The 23,449-nt window shown below is 56.8% G+C and overlaps 1 protein-coding gene across 26 annotated transcripts; it reads right to left on the bottom strand.

Annotated features, from left to right (window-relative positions):
• Positions 1–1,157: 1,157 nt before the first annotated feature.
• On the bottom strand, positions 1,158–23,267 carry TPM1 (tropomyosin 1). Of its 26 annotated transcripts, none has more exons than XM_077317999.1 (10): positions 22,967–23,262; positions 22,139–22,264; positions 21,837–21,962; positions 12,613–12,746; positions 11,941–12,058; positions 11,243–11,313; positions 10,119–10,194; positions 7,808–7,870; positions 7,581–7,650; positions 1,158–2,058 (listed from the first exon to the last, which is right to left on the bottom strand). In XM_077317999.1, exons 1-10 carry the CDS (start codon positions 23,078–23,080, stop codon positions 1,976–1,978), a joined length of 981 nt encoding a protein of 326 aa, XP_077174114.1. In that variant the 5' UTR covers positions 23,081–23,262; the 3' UTR covers positions 1,158–1,975. The 26 variants fall into 26 exon arrangements, with proteins under 26 accessions (XP_077174114.1, XP_077174101.1, XP_077174099.1 ...); XM_077317982.1 differs by lacking the exons at positions 1,158–2,058; positions 10,119–10,194; positions 22,139–22,264 and adding exons at positions 5,080–5,323; positions 7,156–7,234; positions 10,868–10,943 and having other exon boundaries at positions 22,967–23,253; XM_077317980.1 differs by lacking the exons at positions 1,158–2,058; positions 22,139–22,264 and adding exons at positions 5,080–5,323; positions 7,156–7,234 and having other exon boundaries at positions 22,967–23,247.
• Between the last annotated feature and the right edge of the window lie 182 nt (positions 23,268–23,449).

Below are 23,449 nucleotides of genomic sequence, written 5' to 3' on the forward strand. Positions count from 1 at the left end.
AACGCATTTCTTCAGGATGTTTTATGCCAAAAAGCTGCTCCCAGCAGCTCACAAAGTGAAACACGGTAAAGCCATTTTTTTAATAGAAAGCCAGACATTTAAAATTAACACACAAGCCTCCCTTAGAGCGAATCGGGACCAGCAACCCCGGCTCAGCTGCATCCCGCTGGATCCCAGCCCTTCCTGCCTTAAGAACCTTTCATGTATCTTATTTGCAATGCGACTGTCGAATGCAAATTAGGTTACATTCTTTTCATTTGACTGCAGAGCCCACGTGAAACGCATTTGCATGTTATTTGTGAAGAGCCCTCTGACGTTTTTAAAAGACCCTGTCAACAGATTTCAAAACATCACATGCTCCTGATAAGATGGGACGGGAGCCTTAAGGTTAAATTCTCTTGGGTCGAACTGGCCAAGCGCTCTTCAGGCCCTTCTTCTCAAACAAACATTTCAACAGAGACGCAGGTTTCTGCTGCACAACGGAAACAAACTGTAGACAGTTTGTCTCCCACCTTCAGGGTCTCCTCTCCTGAGTTGGAGGAGCACCAAAGACAAAAGCAGAGATTGGTAGCTCAAGACAGGAGAAGGAGTGCCTGGTTGTTAGCATGGCATTGATCAGCCTTGCCTTCCGATACAGAGTTCATGCAGGACCAAGGACTTGGTGAATCAGGACACCTGGGTTTCCACCGAGTCAGCTAATTAGGCTGATAAAAGTGGGACACAGAGGAGAGCCACTTTGTGAGAACCTTTTGCTTACACTGCTGTTATCCAAGTCTTTTTGCAAACAAGAATTCTGTTTCAGCCTTGTATGTTAACCTTGTGCATGTTTCTGAGAGAGAAAGACCTGTACCCTAATTCCCTGCCTTGCCTGTTTACCTCCCTGCTTCCTTGACCTTGGACAAAACATCTGGCTATCAGACCTTTTGTGGACTGGTTTGCCAAGTCTGTTTGCTTTATTGCCTTATTGCCTTGTAATTGCTTCTATGCCTCCTGGAAAGAGAAAAAATGCCAAGCCCTGACCACCATGCAACATCTGATTTATTGTGCTTGTGTTGGCAGACACCCTGCCCAGCATTAGATGTTGACCCCCTCACCATAAAGAGAAGCTGCACAGACACAATCCAGGAGGCTGGAAATGAAGACCGGAAAACAGCAGCTTTTTTAGAAAATGTCCTAAAGTGTGTGTTTTATTCAATTATTATCAATTATACAATGTTTACATACAAGATGATTCTTAAAATTGCTCCAAACAGAACAACAACAAAAAAATAAGTGTGCTAAACAAACACGTGGCAAACACCAAATTTAACCGATTCCCTTTCGGAGACAAGAAACAGAGCGCAACCAGAATTTCACCCATGTACACTATTTCAGGTTCCTCCCCTCCCCTCATTGTATCAGATCTTAAAAACATCACAAATGGAACGACCCAAAAAGGCTGTCTCACAAGCGGGTAGTGAGCCTGTTTCTTGAACTCAAGTGTTAAAATGGTGTCAAAGATGGCTTGCAGATCTGTTTCCTCCTTGAACCCACAAGCAGCTACAAGGAGGTCAAATATTCCCGACCGGAGGCTCGTCTCCAAGAAAATCAGTTTGCTAAATTGGGACAAGCTGCCAAGCGGTACCGATAACAGTCCAAGGAGCACAAAATTACGCTTCCCTCGCTTGGGTTCCAAGCGTTCATCTTTGCTTTAATATCTAAGTGGCAGCCTCGGAGGGACTCTCTCTGCCCCGACCGGGACTGTGTTACTGAGGTGGTCGGGGTTATGGCACATCGGAATCGGAGAGCGAACGGGAAACTGGGTTAACCTACATGCAACTTTCCTGTCTCAGCATCTTCCTCAACTCCATGCCTGGGGTTTAGCAGTTTTTTGAGGTGGTGACTTGGAAAAGACAAAAGACACACGGAAGGGGAGGGTTTCATGGCAAAGCAGGTGTTAAGAAATGTGTTGTGGTCGCAGCTAGGAGGGGGAAGTTCACATGTTGTTTAGCTCCAGTAAAGTTTGATCAAGCATCTGGTGCATGTTGAGATTCTCTTCTTTGGCATGGGCCACTTTCTCTGTGGTGGGAGTAGAAAAATAAAAGCCAAGAGATGAACAAACCAAAAGGAGTCATTTGCACGGCCCTACGTATTGCAGCTGCACGAGGGTCACGGCATAAGGTTACGGACTGAGCACAAGACCCTGGATCTTCGGGCTCGGATCCTTTGATCATCTGGACAAGCCGAAAGGTGGCAGAGCCAGTAGCTTGACCCAGTGGGCCGGCACCCCCTCCCCAAAGAACATCCTCTCTGTAGGGAGCATGCAGTCAGAAGTCAGATTCGAGGGGAATTTGTGGCATCAAACTCTTGCTTTAATTTCTTACCCATTTGGGCAGCAAAAAGAGGGCAGGGGGGCAGGAAAGGTGCTTATGAATGCAGCACACAAGCCATTAGAAACCAGGAAAGCCACGGTCCCTTTAAAATGTTTTCTTATAGCAGAGTTACACACAGGAAGCACAGAAGAATACACAGAGGCTCAACACTATGCAGAAAGGGCCCATTTCTGCAGGAATCCAGCCCATCCTGACAACTTGGGAACATCGGTGGGGACTGGCTTGCGAAGCCAAGGGCCAACAGACGACAGAGGGAAACGTCACAGGACTTTGCTTTCTGTTAACATGCATGCTTGCTTACACACACCCACCAACACATGCGTAGACCAACACACAACACCTCCGGGCCCAGAGAGCACCGAGACGTCACCGACAGATTTGTAGCAATGCAAGGGAGGCCTTCACAAAGAGCGCAAGTCACCCCCCTGGAGCAGCACGGCTGTTCTGATTTGGGTGTCTGACGCTGTTGCCAAACACACAGCCGGCTCCCTGGCAAACCCTGAACTGCCGGTTCGGATCCCAGGTACACGTCCAGCCGGGAAGTGCTTTCGACTCGGGACGTTTGAAACAAGACCTTGCCTGCCGAAAGTCAATGGCAACAACTCTGCAGCCTTGAGAGACAGGCTGCTTGGCTTGGGCCTGGTCTGGTTTTAAGCGGACCTGGGAACCGAGGGAAGGAACGGGGAAATCTGAACAGGACAACCAACCGGATGGCTCTGCGGTTTTGCACCCAGAAAAACCCTTGCATACCAGGCCACCCTTGCATATTTCCAACGTCAAACGGGTCGTGAAACGCACGGTTAGAACAGACTATCCGTCCTAAAGCTTAATCTTCGTTCAGGGCTAGCTTTAGTTCGTGGGTTAGGCGCCGGTTTTGCTCAAGCTGGTGGTAGAGCTGGTCTGTGCGAGGCGGCGAGTGAGTGAGGAGAGCCCGGAGCGGGAGAGAGGAAGGCAGAAAAGAACAGGAGGTTAGAGGCAGCAGAAGACAACGGCAGCGTCACAGAAGACAGCAAGACGCTCCAAAGCGGCTTCGTAGTTTTTAGTTATCAGGAGAGGAAAACAACAACTTTGGAAAGCTCACAGAGACACACATCAGAGACTCTACCTTGTTGTGGGACAGAAGCTCAGAAAGGAAAGGGGGGAGGAGAGTTCCAGGCCAGGTAACACGCTCAGTGTCGACAGAGAGCCACGGAAGCAACGCGCTGGAGAACCGCCACTGGCTGGCTTTGGCCCGATGCAGCGGGAGAGAGACAGAGCCGGGCCACGGGGCCCATTGTGCAGGGAGGTATATCTGCTCACAAGCCCCAAGAGGGACAGCCAAACACATCTCTGGGATCACAGGGCAGCCCCTGGACTCCGAGCCACCCACTGGTGGACCTCCCTTCCATACTATTTTCAGCCCCTCCCTCCCAGAAGGAGCTCCCTGGTGTGCCAACCTTGATCCCCGCCAGTTGCTCCCCTTGGATTCATCAGAAGAGAAACCTCTAGAAGGCCCGCAAACAGTTATGGTGCTCCTGGCAGAGCCCTTCTTGGGATCCGGCCCATCCTCTGCCCGTTCTGAGATGAGGACGAACCCTTGGAGCCCCGCCGCCATCCGTTCTTCCTCGGGCATGTCCACAGCTCACACCCATCTGCTTGTTTCCAAGCTCCCACGGAAAGGGCCGGGGTGGAGGGGAGCTGTGCCGAAGCCTCGCTTACTGGGAAGGTCCCTTTGCCTGAGAGCACGTCAGTGGACGGAGGCAAAGAACACGGGCCGGGGGATGGAGATCTTTAAGGCCCTACGTGGCTTGGGAACGGGGGATCTGAAGGACCACCTTCTCCTATATGTCCCTACCAACTGGGACTGGTCCAAGGTGGAGGAGCAGAGAATCAAACCCGGCTCTCCCGATTAGAGGCTGCCGCTCTTAACCACTGGGCCAAGCTGGCTCTCCTGCGTTTTATGGACTTTTCTCCAGCAGGGCCCCAGTTCAGGAAGTGAGCCAAATGGGGGGGTGTGGGAGGCACTAAAATGAGCACAGTATGGTGGAGGGGGGTGTCAGAGTTTCATTCCCCTTCCCCAGACAACAAGAACCCTAGTCCCTGGTCGGCCTTTCCGTGTGGATAAACACACCCCAAGGACATACCAAGGCCCCGCCCCCCCCTGCCTCCCAGGTCTGGAATCCTGGTCCCATGACCCTGATCCCAGAAGGGCTTCAGCCGTCCCAAAAGTTTTTCTCCTTCCGCCTTGTTTGTAGGCTTCCTTCGGGCCCAATGCTGTCTTCTGCCAGCCCCAGCTGGTGATGTGGCTCTCTGGTTCCGCCCGGCTGACAGCCCTGAGTTTTGTTGATTTATTTTGGCTGCACTTGACTCCCGCAGGGAGTGGCAGGAGACAGAACGGCTTGGAACAGCAAAATAAAGGGTGACCTTGAAACCAGTTCTGGAGGAGCCACACTTGAGACCTGTCCTCTGGCGGGCAGGGAGACGGTCAAAGCGACCAAAGCCTCGCCCCACCCGGCCACTGGGGAGCTCCCTGCTGGTCTCGCAGGACTGCGGAGAAGCCGAAGGGTTGGTGAAATGGCACGGAGGAGAGGAAGACAACAAAAGCGAAAGAAAAAGAGAATATCCCTAACAGCAAGAAAGCAGATTTTTTTATTATTATTATTATACTCATACTGGAAATGATGGAAATAAATAAAAGGCTGAAGGAATTAGCAAAACAGAAACAACATCCGCAACAGGTGTTTTTATTTTACACGGAAGGGGGGGCAGCTTTTGTACAGTCCACAGGCACCGGGAGATCGTGCCCCACGTCCCGCGAGAGAGGAGGAGGAGGAGGAGGGAAAGGGAAGGCGTAGAGGGAAACAGGAGGAGGAGGAGGAGGAGAGGGACCGAGAAAGAGCTGTGAGACGCCAGGAGATGGAGGTTCCAGCGCCACAAGGGTGTCTTTGCAGAGGTGAAGCAAAGACATTTATCTGCATGAAGATAAAGAGACAGAAAATGAAAATGGCATCATGGAGGCGGAGGGAAGGAGGGGAGAGAAGATGCAGCAAGCATACTGAAATGAAGCAGGTCTGGCACACACACACCCCTTCCCTTGTTTTACACACACGCAAAACCACACAGCCAGGACTGGCCGTCCTCCCACACACTAGGCAAACCCAAACTCCACGGTGAACTGCAAGATGCCATGCCCAGAAGCACAACGTTTTCAAACCCGGGAGGTTTCTGCAGACCTGCTTGCTTTGTGTACCGTGGCTCCAAATTTGCCCTAAGCTCTAGTCGATTGAGGCAAGTTGGGGGGGGGGGGGAGTAGCATTTGGTGCCCAGAAGACAATCAACCAAAACTAACTCCACACCGGGAGTCACATCCTCCTTTATGCATGGGAAGAATTCCATTGCTTCAGATAAGCCCATTTGCCATGAGTTTCTGCATGAGCCTCTCTTCCAGATATGCCAGGAGCAGGGACTCGTGCAGAATGGCTACAGGCAGCCTCTGAGGGTAGCAGCTTAGGAGGAAAGGGCCAGAGGGAATGGAGGGGTGGGGAGGTGGTGGTGACGAAATGATGAAGTTCCTTTTCCCAAACACTGTTGGCAAATGTCTCTTGCAGATTTTTAAAACTCTGCACAATTACACGGGCTGGATTTTAACTCCTTCCAAGAAAGGTTTTCAGCCTGTTTCTGTGTACCCAAAATTCCAGAGGGAGGCTAGCCAAAGGGCCCCGGTGCAATGAGACCATTAATAGGCCCTTCAAATTCGGGTTCAGCAGCCCGGCCACCCAGGACCCTCCTGCTACGACTGCCCCCGCCTGAAGGTTTCCACGCTGCCCTCAACTACTAACCAAACTCTTTGCTAATGGCTCACAAAAATGTCAGAGAGGGTTTGCACGGAGGTTTAGAAACGAAACACACCATGTTAAGGACTGAAGCAAACGCCCATCCCCAAACCAAAAACCACGCAAACTGTTATGCCCAGGAATGGGTTTTGTTTGTGAACTGAGCTGGGGAGGGAAATGCAAGGTAAGAAAAAACACAACGCCCAACTTGCGGCCACTTTGAAAAGAAAACGGTAACAAAGGGAATGTTAGAAGTCTGTGCCCACAATGTCTTATCCCCTGAGAAGCTTGCCTGTCAGCACTGACCGAGTCGATCCGCAAGCAAGTGCAGTTAAGGTTGTAAACTCCAAATCAAAGCAGAGGAAAACAGGAGAGAAAATTTAAAAGACACCTAAAGCAGGCATTGGGGGGGGGGGGAAGGGGCGTAAAACCAAGCCTTGCAAAATGTTAGAAGAATGCAGCCACCCTGGCAGAAATTTGCCCACTCCTTATGGGGAAAGGAACCTTCCCAAGGCGGTCCAATTTCCTTTAGGCTCAGAGTGGGGGCTGGAGATGTGGCCGGGGAGATTCGGAGCCCGCGGGCCAGGACAGGTTTCATCAGCCACCGGCACTCATGGGAGGGCAGCCAGGCTGCTTCAGCTGCTGGACCAACGAAGCCAGCCGTAGGTTCCACGCAAAGCCACGGATGGCTTTTGAAATTGCAGAAGGGGCCAGTGGACAATCCCCTTCCCAATTCCTTCTGGGTATTTCTCCACCCGTCGGAGAGGCAAAGAACCTATGGGGCGGTCCCCTCCCTAATTCCTTCCCAGCCTTTAGCAGACTCCAAACTGGCAATTTAGGCTCCTCTTTTTAAAAAGGAGGCGGATCCACCGCTAGAGCTTTGCTGGAGAGTGAGCAAGTTTCGTTGGCCATGCTGCGCTTGGGAATTGGGGGGGGATGAGGGGAGGCAGGGGGCAGGCAGGCCCAATTACATGGAAGTCATGTCGTTCAGAGCATGGTCCAACTCCTCGCTGATGGCCTTGTACTTGAGCTTCTGAGCATACAACTCGTCTACAAGTCGCCAGAGGGCAAGGCGGAAGTGCAAGGAGGGAGCGGCGGTGGAAGGGTCCAGAAGCCACCAGAGTGCAAAGAGGGAGATGTACAGGAGGCAGAGGTGTGGCGGAAGGTGAGTGAAGGAAATCAAGCAGAAAAAAAACAACCACAGGAGTCAAAAGAAATTCGAAACTGGATTAAGTTGATAAAGCAAAGGACAATTTCACAGAGCGTGTACGGAGTGCAATTCATGATCAATTCTTAACGTGTAGAATCCTGGACCAGCATTCCCCTAAGAAACCGCCCTGAGCCCCCGGGGAGGGCGGTATATTAATATATAATAAATAAATAAATAAGAACGTACCTTCTAAGTCATCGATGCTCTTTTCCAGCTTGGTTACTGACCTCTCAGCAAATTCAGCTCGGGTCTCGGCCTAGGACAGAGACACACAGCGGGAAGTCAAGAGTCTGCGGGGCAGGCTGCCTTAGGGACACGAAGCGAGGGACGGGGACTGCTGGGGGAAAGGCCACAATCCGGGAGCTGTGGGCACGTAAAGCCACACCGCTGTCCTTGCAAAGGCGTCTTTTTACCTCCTTCAGCTTGTCGGTCAGGACCTTGATCTCCTCTTCATACTTGTCTTCCTTTTGCGAATACTGCAAGCCAAAAGAGGAGAAAAACACCCACACGCATCAGCCCTCGTGTGGCCAGCAGCACTACGCAAGTAGGAACTTCAGACCCCAGCCCAGCCTCCCGTCTCACCCAGGGGCCAGCCAGTTCCTCGGGAGGACCAACCGCAGGGCACAGAGGCTGAGGCCTTCCCCTGATGCTGCCTCCTGACTCTGGGATTGAGAGGCCAACTGCACCGGTAGAGCTCTCCGCCACAAATCCCCTGTCTTAAAGCTGTCTTTGCCTGTGGCCATCCCTACGTCCTCTGGCAGCGAAAGGCTGACAACCACATTTTAACACCGTCCTGATTTGATCTGGCTGAACCAGCAGGTTTCACTAAATGGAGCGACCTGGACTTTCAAGCTAATTAAAGCCTCTCTTCTCCCCTCCAAAGGTGACTGGGAACAGGGCACCCGAAGGGCCACAGGGCACCTGAGCCCACACTCACCCGTTCATTAAGATCGCCCCCTGCAGTCTTTTGCAAGGCACCCAGCCCTCCGGGGACGAGGCAGGTCGCAACCCGATCGTGGCATGCCTCCTGGGCACTATCGATACTCCACGTCTGGTGCTAGGCTAAGTTCGCCCCGCCGGCCTCGGCTTTTAGTAGCATCGAATACCGAGCAGCTGCAGCCGGCTCTTTACAGCCAGAGCTGCTCTTTTATCTGTTTTCATCTGCTTTAACGACTCACGGCAGCTAAACGCCACGGTTTTCGACTCCTCTGCATGCTGCCTGCAGGGTGACCGTGGCAGAAACCAGGGCGAGCTGATTGTTTAAAAACACCAGTCAAGCCGATGCATATTTCGGTCCCTCGACTGTATTCCTTGGAGAATTAAAATCGACCATGACCGAGCGCAGAAAAGAGTCAAGGTTTTAAAAGTTCCTGGATTTGCGGCCACAGGTTCAGGCACGCCACTCCGTGGTCAATGTGTTCTACTGGGTCAGATCCAGGGGAACTTCACTTCACTGCAAAGAACGTTCTACTTCTTACTTCTGCGGAAGGCTCCTTCTGCGTTACTGTTAACAGAACGGATCTCCGCTTCATCTATCTAAGGACTAAACGTGCCAACTTTGGCAGTTTACATCCAGAAACTACTCACCGGATGAAAGAAGGGGTATGATGTGAAAACTGGGTGTGGGTGTGTGGCTTCTTGTATCTTAACAACTCTTAACAACACAGACCACACAAGCTTTTCCACTTTTGCTACTTGCACTCTCCAATTTCTGGGGAAACCCCCTTGGCATCCATCCATCCAGGAGACGCTGTCAAAGAAGGCTGAACCCGACCTGGCTGGCCGTGTCCAACTATGGCTGGCACCCAACTTCCTCTTTTATAATCTCCCGTTTTATGAGGATCTAGGGGCATCCCGCGAGACAAATCATGAGGGGGCGTTTTTCAGATAGCCAGAAGAGGTCATTGAAAGCTGTCCAGGAGAGCCGGATTGTCCCAGATGGGCCTCTCCAACATGGCCAAAGAGGTGTTCCCTATGGGTGGGAGAGTAACCCTCGGGGGCGTGGATTAGGCGTCCCACCGCTGGAGTCCCAGGGGACCGGGATGGAGGTCTGTCCTGCTGGCCCACAGGCAGAGAGGACAGACCTGGACTGAGCACTGCGCTTCTGCTGGACAGAGCTGAAAATCACAAAGCAGTCGGATGGATCCTGTGAGAGGACCGGGGGCTAGTGCTCCACTGTGCTCTTAACACACACACCCCGTGCATTCTTGTGCAAATCGGAACGGCTTCCCTCTGCCAACTATTCTGCTGGCACCAGCTTGAACGCTTGGGCAAGAGAGAGCCCAGGCATGGCACCTCCATCCTCAGCAAAACTGCTGAGCGTTTTATCCTTTTATGGATCTCTGGCCTCTTTTTATTGCTCTGGCTTTTTAACTCTAAGCTTCTGCTCAGCAGGACAATGCCTGCTGGTACACGCAGAAGACCCAGATTCAGCCCCTGGCATTCCCAGGTCAAGGACCGCTGACTGCCAGGGGTCAGGCGAGGCCTTTCTCCGGGGGCAGAGGGACCAGCGGCCGGACTCTGCACGGGGCAGCATCCAGTGTCCATTCTGCAGGAGGCGCAGTCGTTGGTACGTGCTTCCGGCTGCTGCAGAGGCCCTGTGGGGTCCACCTAGCCCTCCTCCAGGGAGGCAAGTCAGAGGGGCCGAGGTGGGAGAAATCCATCCGAGGGCCGGGGCCATTCCACCCATCTGCTGCTGCCTGCCCCTCCCGGCAAGAGCCCTACCTTCTCGGCCTGAGCCTCCAGCGACCTCAGGTTGTTGGTCACAGTTTTCAACTCCTCTTCAAGTTCAGCGCATTTGCTAATGTTTTGGAAGGGGGGCAGGAGGACCATCGGTCAAGCAAAAGAAGAGGGGAGGAAAAAGATAGAGAAAAATGAAAACCGAATCCCAAGAGCAAAAGAAGGGCCTTGAAAGGAGCCGGGGCTGTCCGAGACCCAAATGGGCAAATCGGCTGCAACGGCCAAAAACAGGCTCAGGCGCCTGGGGTCAGCTCTGTGCCCAATCGCAGACACAAGAAACCCGGTCAGTTTTTAAAGCAGCGGAACTCAGTGGGCTGCCCGGGAGACGGAGATCTCCTCTCCGTTTAAGAGGACACGATGCTCCCACGTTTAGACGTGCCACGAGACCCGGATTGCATACGTGGCGGGAGATCCGGGGACCCAAATCAGTTTGGAAGTGGTGCGTACAAGATGGCCTCGGACGGCCCCGCTTCCTCTCCGGGCTGGATTAGCTGCAGAAGGTTCTCACACACACACACCCCAGCACAGCCGCCCAGACACACACACGCCACAAAAGGCCCGCAGAAAGCCACGCAAGCAGAACGCAAAGGAAAGTGAAGGGCGAAAGGGTGGCCTCCGCCACCACTGCGGAAGGGCGCCACCAGCAGGTTAGGCGAGGAGAGCGGGGAGATCCGGGGTGCGCCTAAGTCGGGCCGTTCTAGACACAGCGATGAGGTGCAGCCGCGCGCCAATACCTTCTCCTCCGCCGCCATTAGCGCTTTCAAAGTTTGGTCCGTTATCCTTAACTGCTCCTCCAACTGTCGGACTTGGCTGTTAGGTGGACACATGAAAACGCACAGAGCCATTCACAAAATTCAGTGAGCGAGTCACAAGGCATGCAGGGAACAAAAATACCCCCCCTGCTCCCTCCGCCCCCCCCCCCAGGAGACCATATGCGGACACGCAGCCGTCACACGCACAGAGACAGACGCCACTGGATTCGGTGCACGCAGTTGCCACGGGACACGAGCCAGTCACGGTGCGGAGCTGGACGCCGAAAAACTGCCAGACAGATGGTCATGCTTGGCCGCAGCACCCAACACGCTCTACAGCGAAGGGGCGGCGCTTACCTTTCTGAGAGCTCGGCCCGCTCCTCGGCCCTTTCCAGGTCGCTCTCGATGATCACCAGCTTACGAGCCACCTAGAGCGAGGCAAAAGGCAAAGGGGGAAGAAGGCTTAAATTCGCACCTCCTATCTGGAACTAGGAGCAGAGGTCTCGGGCGGCAGGAAATCCAGTTGCCGTGGCAACTGAACCGCTGCACAGGCCAGGCAGTCTCTCTCCCCCTGGCTGTTGTTGGGACCAAAGTCGGCCCAATTTCAATCACTCTCATGCCCCTTTCCCAGACGGCTGTCCGTCGCCTTGAACTGGTTTGCTCGCAGGCTTATGCTGTGCTCTCCCCTCTGGATCTCACGGGCTTCTCTACTCTCATTCTGCCCATGCTGAAGAGCTACAGACAGGGCAGGACAGGATCGGAGGAAGAACAGTACGAAGGCCCCAGAGTGGACCATTCCATAGCCCCATGTGCACAAGTGAAGGAGAATACAGCTTCACACACCGCTCACAAAACTGGCTTACTCTTCTCCTGTTGGGACTCCAGAGGACCAGGAACCCCTCTTGACGCTCACTAGGAAAAGTGTCCTCCCTGGTCTACACCTGGTCTCCTTCCCCACCAAAACCTTTCCAGGAGAGTGGTGGCCTCCCAAACGAGCCCGTCCTCCCACGGCTTCCCTAGCAACAAGGGGGGAGGCGGGACCCCCAAGGACTGACCTCCTCGTACTTCCGGTCTGCATCCTCTGCAATGTGTTTGGCCTCCTTCAGCTGGATCTCCTGGATCTCCATCTTCTCCTCATCCTTCAGGGCCCTGCTCTCAATGACCTTCATTCCTCTGAAAAAGACACCAAACAGGAGGTCAGGGGCTGGGCTGGGCCGGACCGCCAGGGCTGCATGCACCCACGCCTCTCTCCCCAGGGCATCTGGATTCTGCACCCCGCAAGGTTCAACTCTGCCCCTGCAGCCAGATTTGAGGTCAGAAGCACCTTGGCGTCCAACAAGATTTTCGGAGCAGGGGCTAAGCTCTTTGTCCAAGTTCCCTTTGTGCGTGTGCAGGGGGGGCTTACATCTCTCTGTGTGCAACCTTTAGGGGCAATGCACGGAGCCGCCCTGCGAGATGACCAGAGCGAACACACACAGAGCCATCACGACAGGCTCTTTGCTGGTCCGTGCACAAAAGCCAAAGTCTCCCCAGGAGGCTGCCGCTTGGGGTTTCCACCTCTGGCCTCTCGCAACCAACCCCGCTGAGTTCACCACGGGCCGAGAAAGCCGAGGGGGGGGGGGGGGGACGGTCGAAACGCCAAGCTGCCGGACGAATCAAAGAGCTCCCCGGCCCCGATCCTGGATCGTGAGCGCCTCGCGTGCCGCTCGGAGGCTCCTCCAGCCCACCTTTCGCTCTCATCAGCAGCCTTCTCGGCCTCCTCCAGTTTCTGCAGGGCGGTTGCCAAGCGCTCCTGGGCACGGTCGAGCTCCTCCTCTACCAGCTGGATGCGCCTGTTCAGGGAGGCCACGTCGCTCTCTGCCTGCAGGGAGGAGAGGAGGAAGCAGAGGCATCAGGGAGGGGCGCTGGGCAGACTTTTGGACCCCGACAGGTTTTTGCCCCCAATAAAGGGCAACAACTATTTTCTGTTTATGTCTCCCTCCTTCCCCTTTCTTAACGAGACTTCTGCAGCTATTTCCACCCTGCAACTGGACGCAGGCACGTTCTCCTGAATGGACACTGGCCAAGGGACCGCTTCTGTTCTCAGAGGCACTTCTCCACTTGAAAGGGAACAAGAGGGGTGTTGTTTTCAAGGATCCCTGTCCCTAAAGTGTTCCGGCACACAGGAAGGGCCTGGAGCACGGCAAGATCGAGGACAGGGCCGTTAGGGAAAGGGAACGGCCACAGCAATTGCCAGGACAAAGGAATGTGCTCTATGTTGCTCTTGCTGTCCCTGGACTCACCCCTGGTTCTTGTTTTATGGAGAAACGCCTCTGTGCCATCTGTAGGGGTGGGGATTTTGGTTGCTGCATGTTTTTTGTTCACATGTGGGTTTACGAGCTGGAAGATCGAGCGAAAACACCAGTCCCGAGCTAAGCCGCAGGACGGTGCGTTTTGAGAAAGGCCACTTTTACAAAACCAAGCGAGAGCTCTCCACCTTGTAAACGGCACAAAGGAATCTGAGGATAGTAGCCAAGTGCGTCAACCTCTGGCTGCCCCCATCCCACCAGGAAGTGAAGGGGGTGGCACAGGCCCAACAGGAAGTTCTTCGGGGCACCCTCTAGGAAGGCACCCAGGGAGATCTGCGCCCCCCCCCAGTGACGCCACCAGAGCCAAATCAGCCCTTTGATTCCCCTTCCAAAACCAGAGCTCTGGATACTTCAGGCAGGAGCGGCTACGGCCTTTCTTTCCCCTTCCTGGGGGGAGACCCACCAAAGAATCCCCCCCCAGCCAGATTGTGGAAAGCCTTTGGGCAGCATGTTAATCATTACACGAGATTCTCTCTCCCCCCCCTCAACACCTCCCCTCCCCAGAACGATTAAAGGTCAACTTCCAACTTCCTCTTCCCGAGGCGTATCACCACCCTATAAGGTCCAAATGACGTCCCTCCCTTTCTTTCTTTCCCCCCTGCTATAAAGCAGGACTTTGCCTTATATGGTCAACCAAACTCCCAAGGACTCGGCCAGGGCACTCCCTGAACCCACAGCTACGACTGAACTTGGCAAACTAGTTTCACAGGGACAGAGGCCAGACCCAGTGGGCCGGCCGTAGGAAGTGGCTGGGGCTGACGTGCAAGGAAACAAGGGTTTCCTTTCCGGGCGGAGTACGAGCAGCCGAGGAAGGGGGCGTCCCACCCCAGGACTCCCTTTCCAGAGCTCTAGGGCACAGCACAAGGAGCTGCTGCCTGGTCCTTAATCCAGGGTCTCAGGCGGAGGGTCTCACCGACGGCCTGGTCCTTTAAGCCACAGATGATCCAGCAAGGCCAGAACGGTCCGCTCAGACCGGCAGCCGCCTTCCGAGGTTTCAGTGGGCTGAGATCTGCCGCATCCCTTTCTACCTGGTCCATTGGAGTTGGAGATGCCAGGGACTGAACCGGGGAACTTCTGCATGCCAAGCAGAGCCAGGGTCCCAGATCAAGGCCTTTCCCATCCCCTCCTGCCTGGTCCTTTAACTGGAGATGCCGGGGACTGAACCTGGGACCTTCTGCCTGCCAAGCAGAGGCTCTGCCCCTGAGCCAGGGTCCCAGATCAAAGTCTTTCCCATCCCCTCCTGCCTGGTCCTTTAACTGGAGATGCCGGGGATTGAACCTGGGACCTTCTGCCTGCCAAGCAGAGGCTCTGCCCCTGAGCCAGGGTCCCAGATCAAAGTCTTTCCCATCCCCTCCTGCCTGGTCCTTTAACTGGAGATGCCGGGGATTGAACCTGGGACCTTCTGCAGGCCAAGCAGAGTCTCCGCCACTAAGCCACAGCCTCTCCCCTCTCCTACACCAACAGAATCAGACCCCAAGTCAGGTCATGGAATTCCTTGGAGATCTCCCTCTGAGGGTTAGCCAGTGCCACCCTGCTTAGCCCCCAGAATCTCATGGGATCAGGCTTCTGGGCTAGCCAGGTCTGGCAGCGGTTAGGAGGACAATAAGACTTGGATTCAGCTGTCCTCCCAATATAACCTACCCTGCAGGGTTGTTGTGAGTAACCATGGGACAGAGGAGTCCCAATCTCCTTGGAAGGAAGGTGAGAATAAGCAACACATTTCACCCAGGAAACGCTGTGTGTGTGTGTGTGTGGGGGGGGAGGTGTAGATCAAAGCAAGCCCAGATCACCTTAGTTGGCCTGCAGCACTGGGGGACACTTCCTTCTCTCCTCCCCCAGCAGCCTGCGCCTGTACTTGGCCACGAGCCAGCCGGTCAAGTGCAGAAGGAAGAGGCAAGCTCATAGTTCAGGGAGCATTTCCCCACCAGCCTCCTTGAGGGAGCGGGGGGGGGGGGGGGCTTGGCCAGGGCAATTTAAACAACAGGCAGGATCAGCCCAGTATCTGTTCTCCCCATTCAAGGCTGCTCTAGATTGGATTTTCTTGCTTTCTTTTTAAACAACTGCAATCCAATGCCTTGTCCTAGCAGGAAGACCTACTGACGGTTGGGGAATTCCTTCCACAGGAGGCTGCAGTATAAACTGCTTAGGCACACCAGAACCCTGCAGCAAAGGCATTGGTGCAGTGCAAAGAGGTGGGGGAGAAACACACACATATGCAAACCGTTCCCAAATTCTTGCCCCATTCCAGTGAAACTTGGCCACTTCCTTCTAGCTGCCTACATGGAGTCCAGCCCTGGCCCGATCCTTGGTCCATCAAGACCGGTATCGTCTGCTCAGACTGGAAGCAGTTTCTTGGGCAGAGGTCTTTCGCATCACTGACCCCTAAGCCTGTGAACTGGAGATGCCGGGGATTGAACCCAGGACCTTCTGGCAAGCGATGGAGAGGCTCCATCTCTCCAAGCATCCCCTCTTCTGATGGCTGTGCACACCTGGCCCAGGCTTCTAATTCCAGAGAAGGCTCGCTGGGAGTCCTGAGTGGTGACAGGAGGACCCCAGAGAGAGCCAGGTGGGGCTCCCACTTGAGACAAGGGGAAAGGGTCCCCCACAACCAGGAATGCCAGTACTGGGAGCAAACCAGCAGGTCACCCCATCCTTTCCTCTCGCACCCGGACACAGCCACAACCGAACCTGGGCCGCAACAGCCCCCCCCCCCCAATCTGCATTAGAGACCCTGAAGCGGGAGTCCCGACCGGCCTCCCCCATGCCAAAGGCAGCAACCCTGAATTTGGACACCCCCCCCACCCGTGGCCTAGAGCAGGGGGGGTCGTGGCCTCCTTTACAGAGCCGCCGCAAGGCCAGCCGCGCCCCTCCCGCACCCCGGGGGCCTCCCGAAGGCCTGCGCCAAAGGGCCCGCGCGCCCCCAGCGCTCAGCCGGCCTCCCCCGAGGGAAAGGGCGCTCTGCGCAGAGGCGCTTCCCCCTCCCCAAAAAAAGCCTTCGCCTCTGCGGCGCCCCCAGGCGGACCCCTCCCCTCCTTCCCCTGGGCGGTGGGGCGTCGTGGCTCCGGCTACCTGCTCGCGCAAGGCCCGCTCGTCGTCGAGCTCCCGCTGGAGGCGCCCGGCCCGCTCCTCGGCGCTGTCCGCCTGTTCCTGCAGGCTGCGGATCTTCCTGCGCACCGCCTCCAGCGAGCTCAGCCCCGCCGCCATGGCCGCACGCGAGGGAGGGGAGGGAGGGAGAGCGCGAGCGGGGGGCGCCCAGGCCGGCTGGGATACGCGCTGCGCCCGCCTCGCCCCGCTCCGCTCCGGGCCTCGCTGCTGCTGCGGCTCCTGCTACTGCGCTGCAAGCCGGACGACGCGCCCTCCTCCCGCAAGGCGGCCACCTCCCGCCCCGGCCCCGCCTCCGCCTCCGCCCCGCCCGCCACCTGCCCCAGGGACGCAGGGAGGGAGGGAGGAAGACGGCCCGCACGCACGCCGCCCACCCCCTCCAGGAGAGCCGCCCCTCCCGCGCCCCCGGCGTCGGACACCTCCCTCTGCCCCCGAGAGCTGCGGGCCAGGCTCCCCCGCCCCCGCAAAGTGTGCCAGCGCCAACACCGGGCTAGCAGTCTTTGCCGTGAGCGGCTGGCTTTCTCCGTGCAAGCGCCTCTTTCACCTTGGCTTGAAGCGGGAAGGCCAGGCATCCACTGCCCCTTTGCACCACACTCTGGCTGCAGAAGCCAAGGGGCGGGATACACAGAGTGGGCAGAGCATGCGGGACATGCCCCCCCCTGCCTTGCTAACAGCAGGACTTCTTATGTGGCCTGCCCTTCTCTCCCACTGGGGAGACAACCATCCTGGGAGGTAGGCTAGGCTGAGAGGGTGTGACTGCATTCTGCACAGGGTTGGACTAGATGACCCTGGAGGTCCCTAGGCCTGGCCCAAATGAATTTTCATGGCAGAGAAAGGATTTGGACCCAGCCCCCAACCCCCCCCCCCCAGATCCTGGCCCATCCTCCACACTGCCAAATTTCCCACTTCCAAATGTGCAGAAGACTCACAAAAAAACCCAAACAAAATCAAATACAGTCCCCCCCCCTCCCTTAGCCAAGGAAGAATTGCTGGAAAGGCTGTGCAGCCCACCCCCCAGGAGAGCCAGGGCCTTATCTGAAGGGTGGACCAATGAACTGCCCCCCCCCCCTGCTTGCTGCCCTTAGGGAAGAGGGCCAAAGCCCTCTGGGGAAGAGGGGGGGGGGGAGAAGATATCTGCCAGTGGGTCAAGACTGCCACCTGCTGCTCAACGCCACTCATTGCGGTCCAAGGTGGGGCATTCACACAGCTCAGCCCCCCCTCCATCACTGGCTCTCCCATCCCCGCACAAACCACTGCTCTCTCCTGCAAAAGAATCTAAAATCTGGTTCTCACATGCCAGAAAATGAGGGGTTAGAAGCCACTGCATTTCATCATCCAGTATTTTTTGGGGGAAGGGGGGAATCCGGTCTCTGAGCCAGCCTCCGAGAGCAGTGGGATATAAATCCAATAAATAATTAATAAAACCCCAGCATTTAGCATAGCCTTTTCTGTTCCGTCCTGGGCCACCTTTCCTTTCCCACGGATTTCATCCTGGGCGGCGGCGGCGGCGGGGGGGGGGGGGACGGGGGATGACTGCCTGTGCTGCCTGGGGTGCTCCAGTCACTTCTCCTCTGTCCCTCTTTCCCTTCTGAAGGGGAACAAACCTCACTTTTGCTGTAGCTGCATAGGCCACGTTGAAGAGGGAGCTATGCAGAGGGGGAAGCAAGAAATTGAGGCAGGAGCCAGGTGTTGGGGCTGCTTAAGGGTCCCCCGAGCGTATCTTGGCGTAGACTTTTTGAGCACTCCCAACTTTCTCCACCTGCTTCACAACAGCCCTGTCCCCCGTCCCCCCCCCCCCGCATAGGGAGCCAGCCCCCGCTTCTTCACGGTGAGCTCCTTGTCTTTCCCAAAGCAGTTTTCCGCTCACACACGTTTCTGCCACAATAAATCTCTCGGGTGCCACCAGGACTGGGGTTTTGTTTGTTTTGTTTCTTTCCCAGGGAACAAGCCCAATTGTTGCTGGGAAGGCTTCATTCTCTCTAGAGCATTTTCGTCCTGACCTGCCGTTGCTCCAGGAGTTCAGGCCAGCCTGTGCGGGTTTTCCCTCCCAGCACACCCAATCCAGGCCAAAAATGTGTCTGCGTGTGTTTTCCCCCAGTGGGCAAGAAGTACCCTGCCCTGGGCCCAGAGCACGTTCAGACAAGAACATCCTGAGCCCTAGCAGACACACGAGGCTGCCTTCTGCTGAAGCAGACCACCGGCATTGCCTGCTCAGACAGGCAGCTGCTCCCCAGGGCCTCAGGAGAGCCAGGTCTTCCCTGTCACCTCCTGCCTGGTCCTTTAACTGGAGATGCCGGGGATTGAACCTGGGACCTTCTGCCTGCCAAGCAGAGGCTCTGCCCCTGAGCCAGGGTCCTAGATCAAGGCCTCTCCCATCCCCTCCTGCCTGGTCCTTTAACTGGAGATGCCGGGGATTGAACCTGGGACCTTCTGCCTGCCAAGCAGAGGCTCTGCCCCTGAGCCAGGGTCCTAGATCAAGGCCTCTCCCATCCCCTCCTGCCTGGTCCTTTAACTGGAGATGCCGGGGATTGAACCTGGGACCTCCTGCCTGCCAAGCAGAGGCTCTGCCCCTGAGCCAGGGTCCCAGATCAAGGCCTTCCCCATCCCCTCCTGCCTGGTCCTTTCACTGGAGATGCCGGGGATTGAACCTGGGACCTTCTGCCTGCCAAGCAGAGGCTCTGCCCCTGAGCCCTTACAATGACATGAAAGGTTCTGTCCCCAGAACTGGTGATGTTTTAGAATAAAGGACACACCTGCCCGGGAAAAGGGTATTGGGAAAGACTGCTGGGGAAGGCCTAGGCGGGAACAGGATAAGAACAGCCAGCCCACGGTTGCTCATGCAGAACTTCCAACCCACTTGAGTCAAACGGGAAGCTCAAAGGAAGGGACCGGGAGGCTGAATGAAGTCTGCCGCGGCCATGACTAACATCAGGCCAGCCGCGATTGTTGCCCAACAGCCTCCTGCAAAGGTGAGCTCACTCCACAGGCCTGACCTACCCTTCTCCCTAATGAGCAACATCCGTCTGTCTCTCCGATGAGAAACGCCTGTGTCAGCAAGGAAGCCGTTTCCTCTTTTCGGGATTCACCCACCCAGGAGTGTGCCTGACATTTCCTCCCACCAGCCCCACGACTCCCTCTCAAAAGGGGTTTTCATGGGCTTTATGCTGTGTTTTATTGGTTTCAGGCTCTAAACCGCCCCGAGATGATCTGTCGCGAAGGGCGGTATAGAAATGTGAATATAAATAAATACAATTAAGGGATTTTGCCCTACAGGGAAAACACAGTGCTTACGACACCTCTCTGGGAAAGCAGCTACCCAAAGGCACCCAAATTCCCCCTCCCCGACACTGCAAATTAATTTCCCTGCTTCCTAAATGAAAAAATCACAGAAGAAAGGAAGGAAATTCTCTCTCCACCTCCTGCCTGCTCTCTCTCTCTCTCTCCCTCTCTCCCTCTTTGAACCCAGTAGCACTCCTCAGCTCCCTCCAAGCCTCCATCCGAGGGAAGCTATTTCCAAATTGTCTACATTCTTTCCCTTATAAGGAATATCTCCCCGGGATCTATATGCGGTTCCTTTGAACAAGTTAAATAAACGCCCGGCTGGAACGCTGACTCCCTTCTATAGAAAGCCGCATGCTGAGAGAACACATCTGAACCACATTACGCCCCGCCGGCCTCAGACGGACAGTCATTTTGCGGTTCGAAGGGCTGGAATTAAGGCGAGCAGATTCCTTTCTCTGCTGGGCACGAGAAATCCCCCCCCCCCCACCCTCAGCTTCCCCACCCCTTCAACCAGCACAATGGGCTACATTGGGGCCAGGACGGCTTCCAACCCCAAATGGAACCTCGCTCCAAAACGCTGCCTGCTTTTGCCTCTCTTGGTAGAACGTCTTGCTTAATGCACCGGTCTTTTCCCTGGAGGGCAAATCAAGTGAAGGTGTGTGGGGTTTTTTTTTTAAAGGAGGCAGATCTCGGCGCGGTCATCGGCTTGGGCCTGGCTTGCCTCCCGCTGACCGTGGGGAGAAGCCTTTACTCGGAAAGAATGTCTGCTGCACCAGGAGGGTTGTGGGGCCGAAAATGTCTGAGAGCTCCATGCATGGAACTATTTAATACTCGTCAGGGGTCAAACAGGTGGGTGGGATGAGAGGCCGCGGGGGTGGGGGGTGGGGAGCAGTTCTCACACTACACCATATAAAGTGCTGAGCTATATATAACCCAAAGCTTCTTCTCTGGATCTCTGTCCCGCAGACTGCAGACCCAGCAAGTATCATCTTCCGAGCCAGGCCCACCGATGGGGGACCCACGTTTCCCTCTGCTAGCCTAAGCTCTCTCCCCAGCTCTCCAAAGCCAGGCGGAGGCTCGGAAAGGAAGAAGACCTGGCGACCTGGCCTGGCATCTCTCATGGGCGTTCCCACGGCCCTCGGAGACTTGGCTCCGCAGAGGAATGGAAGGAAGCCCAGGGTCGGCGCCCCAAAAGGGTCCTCTATCATTCCAAAAGCACCAGGAATTCTAGATTAGTGGAGGAAAGTGCCTCAAGGGACACTGCCTGCCTGCCTCTGCATGGAGACCCCGGACTTCCTTTGGCAGAAGCCCATCCAAGTATTAACCGTGCTCAGCTTCCAAGAGCTGATGCCGTCAGACTCGCCTGGACCAGCCAAGTCCAGGCAGAAGATATCCAGGTGTGGGTTTGCCATGGGCGGCCTCTGCACAGCAACCCTGGACTTCTTCCCTCCAAGGACTCCCCAGGGCTGGCCCTGCTTCCCTTCCCAAAGGGGATGAGAACTGGCTAGCCTGGCCCACCCCGATCAGAGCGGGAGAACAGAAGGGGTCTTTCACTCCCTGCCTCTGCAGAGCAACCCTGGGCTCCCTTGCTGGTCTCCCATCCAAGGGCTGACCAGTCCTGACCCTACGTGGCAGTGGAGATTTGGCAAGATGGGGTTAGCGTGGCCCATCCAGATCAAGCAAGAGACAAGCAGAGGGGGTCTCCCGGGGCCTGCCTCTGCCCAGCCACCCTGGGCTTCCTTGGTGACGTCCCATTTAAGGACTCACCAGGGCCAAACCTTGCTTCATTTCCAAAATCTGATACAACCAGGCTAGACTGGGCTACGCAGGTCAAAGCAAGAGATGTTGATGGGTGGTTTGCCAGGGCCTACCTCTGCACAGCCACCCTGGGCCTCCTGGGTGGGCACCCATCCAAGTCCGAACCAGGGCCAGGCCTAGAAGGAGCTAGCCTGGCCCATCCAGTTGTGCTTGAGGCATCCCTGCCCGAAGGGGCATCGTCCCACCTCGGACTCAAGCCACACCCGGTGAGAGCAGAGGTCCTCAAAACCCAGAACTGCCCTAACCATGCCCTCCTGGCAGGAAGCTGGCGGGTGAGATGGCCGGCCCCATGGCCTAGGGGGAAGCCCAGGGCTGTAGAAGCCGGATGGGCAGCTGAGAGAGAAAGAGGGGAGCGGAGTGTGTGCGTGGGGGTGTGGCGGTGGGGGGGGGAGCTTACTTACGTCTGTCGCCTTTTTCTCCGCCACTTCCAGCTTTTCCTGGGCATCTTTCAGGGACTCTGAGTATTTATCCAACTCATCTTCTGTGCCCTTCAGCTTCTTTTGCAGAGACACCAGCTCGTCCTCCAGCTGGCCCGGCGGGCAACCCAGGCGGGCAGAGCGCAGAAGTGGGGTGGGGGGTGGGCGTGGAGGGGGGTGCGGCAGGCAACAAGATGGTGCAGAGGAAAGGTGCGGGTGCCAGAGGACAGACCGAGACAGAGAAAAAGGAGAGAAAGAGAGACGTTAGCATCCTCTGCGCTCGATACCTTGGTGGCCTTCTCGTCGGCTGTGAGGAGGCTCTCCTCGGAGGTGTGCAGCTCTTCCAGGACGCGGTCTCTCTCGTCCTCCGCGACCCGCAGTTGTTTTTCCAACTGGGTTATATCGTCCTCAAACTAGCCCCGCACACGGCAAACAAAGAGAGGAGGAAACAACAGGTCGCGGTGGGATTCCCAGCTGGACGTCCGGCCTCCCCCCCACTCCCCCTCCCCTGCGCTGGGCCAGGAGGCGAGGACAGAGCCGGGGCAGGGAGGTGCCCAAGGTCCTTCTCAGCCGTGGGTGCAGCCGGATCCGCAGGTCAGCCAACTCCCTGTGTGTAGCCGGGAGCGCACGGGCCCTCTCCCAGCCGGGTGAGTCACAGCCAGCAAAGTCTCCGGAAAGGCCATCGGCCACCCAGGTCAGGCCCCTCGTTTCTCGCAGGGACTTCGTCCAGGCTGCCGTGGGGCTGCCCCAGTGGGCATCTGCCCTGAGCCCAGGCTGGGGAGAACACGGGCACCGCCTGCTCGGGGGACACACTGGACTCAGGGAGGCCGCCGGATCTCCCTCCGGGGCTCGGGATGGCAGCTGCCTGGGGCTGCGGCTCAGAGGCCACGTGCCCCCACCCCCGGGGGAAGTTCCCGCGGCCCAGGGACGGCGGAGCCCCCTGGAAGAAGCCCCCCGGCCCGCCCCGCTCTTCCTTCCCCGGCGTTTCTCGGCTTCTCAGGGCTGGAGCCCTTGCGCTCCCCGGCCCACCGACGCCACCCAGGGGCCGCCACGTCCTCCCGCCCGCCCCGGAGCGCCCGGGAGCGCCGCCGGGAAGTCGCCCACGGTGCGCGCACCTGCTTGCTGCGGTCCTCGGCCGCCTTCTTGTCGGCCTCGGCTTGCTCAGCGCGGTCCAGGGCATTCTCCTTGTCCAGCTTCAGCATCTGCATCTTCTTCTTGATGGCGTCCATGGCGGCGGCGGCTCGGGCGGCTCAGACGGGGCGCAAGGGCAGGGCGATGCGCGGGCAGTCCCCGGGAGAGGCGAGAGGCGGAGAGGCGGACCGGGCAGCTCCTGGCGGTGCGCGCGGGACGGGGCGGCGGACGAAGTGCGAGCGCCGCCCCGGCCGCGCCGGCCAGATAAGTACTGCCCCCGGGGGCTGCCCGCATTCCTCCCGGCAGCCAATGCTTTTTTGGGAGCCGCCGCCAGCCCGCCCTCGGCCCGCCTCCCGCCCGGCCGCCCCCTCGGCCCGCCAAGGCCCTTATATGGGGCGGGCCCCGCTCTTGAACGGGGCTCCAAGCCCGGCGGACGGGCAGGGGGGGGAGACACGACCAGTCCTGCT

Source organism: Paroedura picta, chromosome 18 (genome assembly GCF_049243985.1).
Source record: "Paroedura picta isolate Pp20150507F chromosome 18, Ppicta_v3.0, whole genome shotgun sequence".
Classification (NCBI taxonomy): Eukaryota; Metazoa; Chordata; class Lepidosauria; order Squamata; family Gekkonidae; genus Paroedura; species Paroedura picta.